Source organism: Berghia stephanieae, chromosome 1 (assembly GCF_034508935.2).
Source record: "Berghia stephanieae isolate SIO BIC M18660-M18661 chromosome 1, UCSD_Bste_1.3, whole genome shotgun sequence".
Taxonomy (NCBI): domain Eukaryota; kingdom Metazoa; phylum Mollusca; class Gastropoda; order Nudibranchia; family Aeolidiidae; genus Berghia; species Berghia stephanieae.
Window position 1 is genome coordinate 81,202,379 of NC_088360.1, and position 7,441 is coordinate 81,209,819.

The 7,441-nt window shown below is 33.2% G+C and overlaps 1 protein-coding gene across 2 annotated transcripts in view; it reads right to left on the minus strand.

Moving 5' to 3' along the window:
- LOC144958706 (uncharacterized) overlaps positions 1 to 6,744 on the minus strand; it is a 28,842-nt gene extending 22,098 nt beyond the window's left edge. The window contains exons 1-7 of one of the 2 annotated variants that reach the window (XM_078890856.1): positions 6,640 to 6,744; positions 5,997 to 6,093; positions 5,372 to 5,544; positions 4,383 to 4,441; positions 3,894 to 4,070; positions 1,887 to 3,362; positions 1 to 630 (exon numbers count right to left, since the gene is read on the minus strand). The exon at positions 1 to 630 is cut by the window's left edge and continues 410 nt beyond it. In XM_078890856.1, coding sequence (XP_078746982.1) covers positions 1 to 630; positions 1,887 to 3,362; positions 3,894 to 4,070; positions 4,383 to 4,441; positions 5,372 to 5,544; positions 5,997 to 6,069 — 2,588 coding nt within the window. In that variant the 5' untranslated portion in view covers positions 6,070 to 6,093; positions 6,640 to 6,744. Of the gene's footprint in view, positions 631 to 1,886; positions 3,363 to 3,893; positions 4,071 to 4,382; positions 4,442 to 5,371; positions 5,545 to 5,996; positions 6,094 to 6,422 lie in introns of both variants that reach the window. The other variant, XM_078890866.1, reaches the window with a different exon arrangement.
- Positions 6,745 to 7,441: the final 697 nt, after the last annotated feature.

The following is a 7,441-nucleotide window of genomic DNA, read 5'->3' on the forward strand; positions in this document are numbered from 1 at the left end:
GGTGAAGTAGAGTTGACTTCATCAGGAGTATTTTTTTCATTTAATTGTGTGGCTGTGGCAATGACAGAGGAACTTTTAATTTTATCACCAGAATCTGTATTTTTATTATCATTATTGCTATTTGATTTTGTAACATTACCTTTCTTCATCGTGGAAACTCGATTTGATTTTGCACTGGAATCTTGATCTACAGAATTTGGTTGACTTTGGGCCAGGTTTGTAGAAGTCACACTATTCTTTCTCTGAGTTTTAGTAACAAGACTCTTCTTTTTTGATTTCTTATCACCAGGATCCAGCTCGCCAACAAGTTTATTCTCATGAGATAAAACTGTCTTTTTTGCCTTTCTTTTTTCTTCATCAATAATTTCAACATCATTTTCGAGTAGTACATTGCTTTTATGTATGGTTCCAATATCATCATGGATAAGACCTAAAATTTGAGAGCGGACATCATCGGATAAATCTTCTAATTTTAATGTGGGCATGTTTCCCCCCACATCGATTTCAAGGTCAGCAATATCAGGTGAATCATAGAGGCCTTCCAGGTTGATGTTGGATCTAGAGGACACATGGGCTGACGATTTGTCTGTTCTAGACTGAAACATGCGAGCAAGATGTAATCGCTCTGTCCTGGGAAGACAAAGAAATAGATAAGTTCAATTATGACTGATAAACAAGGTGAAAATGACTGGTGTATTTTATGACAGAAGTAAATTTCAATTTGACACCCAGCATTTATCAAAGGGTCACTTATTTTTAACCCCTTATGTCATTTCACTACAGAACAGGACAAATTTAGATTGCCACACACACGAAAAAAAAAAAAGAGAAAATTTTTCCTCTGAATTTAATTGCCAAACTTTTAGATGGACTGCAAAATGGTTTGGCCTATCAATTAACAAATATGCGGAGACAAGTGAGTTTCCTGCCCATCATTAGCTGCTTCCAATGATGTTGACTGATGTAAAAATGGAGGGAATGGAAAAACAGACTGGTCAATGATGAAATTGTAAAACCCAATGCAAATTTTGAAAGGAAAAATATTCCCCTTCAAACTGCATAAAAGAATATTAAAAGTATTGTGAAGGGAAAAGGACTAATACGAAAGAAAGGAAATGTTGTGTAAAATTTTTTTATACAAACAGATTGGATGGGGCTTGATTCTCTTGTCAAACTAAATCTAATGATTTGAAATAAGAAACTATATTTCAAATCATTTAAGAGAAGTACTGAAAGATCACTGACAACTTTTCAGGGATAGGCCTCATAAGACGGAAAAGTGAATGGGAATTCCAAAATCACAGTTGATTATTGTGCAAGATACAAAGGTGTATTACGAGGCTTTTTGGACCATCAATAATCTGACGAAGCTACAATACAATGTCAATCAGGATTATACGGGAGTCCTTAAGAAGAAGAAAACAGCTTAAGACCTTGTATTTGAAGAATCAAGTGATGGTGGCCTATTCTGTATAACTTTGTCCTTGTTAGATCCGTAAAATATTATTACTGATTGCTCTTGCATTTTTACTGGCTGTCATGTTTCCTCGACACTGGATATGATTTGTAAAAATAATAACTTTGTTTAAATTTGCTGCAGATATATAACTTGAATAACTGCCCATATTGATAAAATCAGGATGCTGATAAATGTATATCTTTGTCAAATTTGTGTCGGTATATTATGTCAGTGTTTATTTACAAAGCAATGAAGAAAAAAACAAAATAAGTCCATTGTTAACTTAAGCATAATGTCCAAAAAAGCATTTTAAATATATCCCTGCTGCACTGTATTGCAAATAATATCTGCATTTTCAAATTCAATTGTTATTTGTTGTTTTACAAGTATTTGTCAAAGGTAATGAAGTGGTAATATTTGAACTAACCTGGAACGAGGACAGTTTACCATCTTGTTGAGGTTTTCCTTAGTGATGGGTTGTTTGGAGCCAGTTTTGGAAACACTACTGTTACTATCTAACTTATGAAGTGGCCTCGTCTGTCTGACCTCACTGTCTCCCCCGGAATCAACTCTTCCTTTGGATTGCGCACTACTAAGTGGTGAAGAACTTGAGTCACTCAAAGAGCTTGCTCTCACTCTATCTCGGATTTTGTCAAATTGTGAGATGGAAGATGATGAACCTTTAGATCCATCTAAAACACTTTGTTCTATTGATTTCCTGATCTCATCAAGGGTTTTGCTTTTTGATGATGAAGAAGATAGTTTCTTTTGCGATAAAGGCTCTTTAGATGTCTGTGGAAAGGCAGATGCATACGAAATAGTGGATATTGCAGATGTGTTTTCACTGGTTGAAATTTGATCATTTGACATATTTGTTATATGACCCTTTAAATAAGACTGCTTGTTCTTTTTTAAGTTGTTCATTTTATCATTTAGAGAATGGTGGGTTTGAGTTTTCAACAAATTGGCTCTTTGAGCACTAGAGGCTTCTCTTTTCTCTCTTAATTCTTTACATAATCTCTCTGCTCGCTCTAAAATACTGTCACTTGCATTGTCAAGGGAATTTTTTTCTTGATGTGTTGTACTATCATACCCGAGAGAGTTGCCAGTTTTATTGACAATAGGTTGGGCATGTTTAGAGTGTGTTACATTTATCACTTGAGATTGAAAATCACAGGTTTCAGAATTCCTGCTATCTTTCTCTTGTTCCAAAGATTTTGAGGATTTAGCGGTTGGATCTATAGGGTAATCTTCATGTCTTGGTCTTTTCCTTACAATATACGGCAAATCCAATCTGCTCTTCTTTTTAAATCCTGTATCAGACTGATCAGGCTTAGAGCCATCTTGATGAGAATGAGGACCGCTCGGGTGGAATTCCACTGTGTCATGTTGGTAGCCTTCATCCATGTTGGCAAGAAAATCTTCATGCTGTCTGAATGATTGTTCATCCCAGCAGTATTCAAAATTATCTTGGGTAAAATCAGCAAATAAATTATTTTTATTAGGATTGTTGTTTGTGTTTCTGAGTCCGTATCCAGGGGCTCCACTGCCCCATTGTAAAAATTTATCAGTTTCATGACAGTTTTCTGGTTCTACATGATCTCTTGTGGGGTTGTAAGGTCGTTCCCATCTGTTATTATAATTTCTGTTGTTAGGAAAATTGTTATATCTCCCACCAAAAAATTGTTGGTGCTGAGGGGTTTGTTGTCTGAAGTTATCAAATCCATATGGACCCGGGTGGTTAGCTCTAAATTGGTTTAAAAAGTTATGACCATGAAGATTATTATAATTTGGTCCTCTTGGAAAGTTTGGTTCCTGCCATTGGACATTATAGTTATTGAACTGATTAAATGGTCCTGGCCTTTGGTATCTGAATTCCTGATTATAAGGACCATTCTCTCTCCTGAAAAGAAGGCAAATAAATTAGTTTTGATTGAGTTGGCATAATATATATATATATATATATATATATATATATATATATATATATATATATATATATATATATATATATATATATATATATATATATATATATTCATATTTATAACAGCAGTAACATTTTTACATGTCATAGTAAATAATCTAAGCAAATTTGTGACCTTCGCCTCAATCATTTATTATGTCAGGGCCAACAGATGCCATAAAATGAAGTTTTATTTTTTAAAAAGAAAAAAGAAGTTTGCTTTTTTCGCTCAAGAAGAAATAATATACTATCTTTTATATAAAACTAATATGAACTTGACCCAAATCTCATCATTTTGACCAAAAGAAAAATGTATTTTCATTCGTAAACAATCATGATATAATAATACTATTTTAAGTGATGGGTATAGCCTAGCAAAAAATGTTAGGAATAAAAAAGGAACCAATTATATTTTGCATCAGAATAAACAAGTGATAAATCATTTCAAAACATTTGGGCTTTTTTAACCTGTTATGGCCATTGTGACTCCATTTTGCATTCTGTTCCTGTCTCCCCTTATTATTATTATTAGGATTACGAAGCAAATCCAAATTGCTCAAATGCCTCTTTGTTCCAATATGATCTCTGTATGAAGACATATCACAAAAACTCGTATCGCAAAGAACACAATCATGCTTTGGGTTTCTGTAATAGACAAAAATAATAAAAAGATCTGTGAAAATACATTCATAGTGAAAGATAGAGAGAGCAAAAATGAAAAGGTCCATTCATATCAATGGGAGTCCCACTGAGTCGGAAATAAAAGATGCAATGCATAAATAAAACATAAAGAACGGCAATTTATATTTTAACCAAAAAGGCAAAACTAGGCAACATTGGAACTAAAAATTATATAAATAATTAGGATGCCATTTTATCAAAATATAAGCAGCAAAGTCTTGCTTGAAAGAAATATGTTTCAAAGAGAAGGATGAAAATGACATAATGAAAACTTACTCCTTTGCTTCTTCTAGCTTAGTGTGATGCATCAAAGATACAAGATGTTCTGTCAGTTTCTACAAGAAAAGAAAAATAAAGAATGCTGAAGAATATAAGTACCATTTCAATATTTAAAAAAAGAAAGCATATATGAGACTATGATAAAACCTCTTACCATATCATATAAATGATGAGGACAAAGCTAGTTCAAATGATAATTAATTAACAAAGAAGAAAATAATAGCAGAAAACATTGTACTGATCGATCAAATATGTATGTTTGCAAGTTTCAAACTATTTTGTTGTTTTTTTTTTTTTTGGCTTTGAACATTGTAAACAATCTTTTTTTTTTAATTGAACATTTATCAAAATAATGTCCAGATAATGACAATTCTCAGTGTACTTTAGAATGCAGGCCAAATGGAACAGATTATCCATTTCATACGGCTTATAATGCCTGTTAGGTATCCTTTTCGTATTAGCACTCTTACAATATCTGCCACTTGTTATACTCACACACTCCTAAGTCAAATGATGTGATGTGAGTTAAGTGCTTTACACAAGAATACAATGAATGTTGTGGTCAGAGTTGTGTGATCATTATGATCAATCCAGTCACTAACCATCTTCAATATTGCTTGCTATTTGTTAATGATGAGACACTGCACCCTTGAGTCAAAGACAACATGGTATGACCAACTTTGGCCACAATGACTTTGACTAGTTTTAGATTATGCATTATTTGTCAATAATTACAAGTTGTTTAGTCACATCCTGGTATGTCTACATCTATATGTGTTAATATGTTTTAAGAAAGAAGCTCACAAAACATATATATAGCCTTATGACTGATATGTTTGCATGCTGGTCTCATTTCTCTAATAGACAATAGGAGAAAATACATGTGGCAAAAGCTTTAAAATTCAATCACTGCCTCATTTTTCTTTATTTATTTTTTTTAAAGTAGGCCCGAACCAACATCCCAAACTTGTAAATTACCAGCTTACATCTTTGCAGCTATAAGACAGTTTGCACATATCACATTGTGATTTTGATGTTTCTTCATTGTCCTCTTTGCTGGATTTTGTGGAATGTGAAGAAGACGCTGCCTGTGAAGACATCTTGGATCTATTTTTCACAGAATCAAACTTGGATTTCCGATATTTGGACAGGGGCGGACCTGGTGTATTGAATTTAAAGCAGTTTTTATTTCGTATATTTCCAGAATTGACCTCTGATTTTAAAAAAATATACATCAAATATGACTAATGGATATGGATATGATTATCCAAAAAAGTATTAACATTCCTTTCAAATATCAAGCACAATTATGTAATCCAACAATGATTTTAAAATTTGCAAACTTAGCCAAACCATCTGATAATTTTTTATGAGCCTTTCAGTCTTTTGTATAAAAATATAATTGATTGGAAAAGTTGAAAGTTCGGTCCTTTCATTGTATGCTTCACAATCACATGCAGTATTAAAAAATAGAAATTAGATATAAAATAAAAAGGTTTATAAAGTTGTGAGAAAGTCACACAAAAATCCATTTGTAAATAATACATTTTGTTCACAGTCACATGGTCAGTATTATTTTAGCATTTAGAGTACATGTATCACTATCAATACCTTTATGAACAATTAAGTCATCTTGACTAGCTTTCCTCTTCAGTTTTTCTTTTTTATTATTTTTCTTGTTCATTCATGTGAAAATGAAAAGATAAATCTGAAAAGATAAGATTAAAAAAGAAATTTTATAACGACCACCAATTACACAATCCTCTTACTCTCTCTCTGAATCCACAAAATTTAACATAAACTGGGCACTCAAACGCATGTGTGAGTGGCAGCAGGTCTGTTGTGATCTAGTTATTGAATTGAATTGAATTAATAATTTAGATGGTTCGGGCAAAGGCAAAGTATTCAGTTTTCCCAATTCATCTTTCAAGGGTTTAGTCTGTGTGGAAGCACATACTGTGCTATACGGGTATTCGAATATAAACAGCCTATAAATAAAGACAGGATGATAGAGAAGTGAAAAAAAGTTGCAGTTACGGTGCCGTGAGTGGTGAGGGTGAGTAAACTCCAGGAATCGTGACCAGACACGATCCTGAGCCTGAGCAGAGAGACATTTCAGTTCAGTTTCATTCCACTCATCCTTTACCCCAGTTTCAAATCTTAATCTCGCTTAACTTGAGAAGAAGAAGAGTATCAGTTAAGCAAGGATACACAAAATGCAATGTCCTTATGTCTAAATATGAGGAAAAGTTACCAGACATGGGGCAGTATATTATTATGGGGTTTATTGTTGTGTCTCGCAACGGCACTGAACTGAACAAGAATTTTCTCATCATTAACATTTTAATAAACTTCAAAAGAGGAGATTTCTGAAGACAAAAATATTCCATACACTTTTTTATGAGCAACATATGTTAAAAGCACAGTTAAACGCATCTCTGAGGATTTAGAACTAATAGTTCTCTTTTCACTTGTCACACAGATTGTGTTTTAAACGTAGATCTATAGGCGAAACGACATTGACGTCACTCAGCTCTTTGGTATGTTTTTAGCCAAGCATTTTTATGATTAACGGACTTAATGGCTGATTGCCGTCCACCACCTAATCAACCGACTGGTAAGTCTCGGCAGCTTCTCTAATTCTATTAATGAATTTCCTCTATCGGTCTCTATCGTACTATATTTACGTCATGGTCTCTATCCTTTGCAAAGGCCAATATATCTGCAAGATCATTTTCCGATCTTAACTCTTGATGGTTCTCGATGCTCTTTAAATCACTATTTAATATTGTGTGAATGATTCTTTGTTTTGTTTTTTTTGGTTTTTTGTTTTTTGTTTGTTTGTTGTTTTTTTGTTGTTTTTTTTTTTTTTGGGGGGGGGGGGTTGTATGTTTTTGTTTTTGTTTTCTGCCTCGATATTTGTTTTGACTTGATTGTGTAAAGTATGCTTTAATGGCTTTGTTTGCTGGAATATTGTTCTCAGTAGCCTACGTGTTCGAATAGTCTTCATCGTATTTCTAATATAATTTGGATTGAGAGTGTGTTTCGTGGCATTT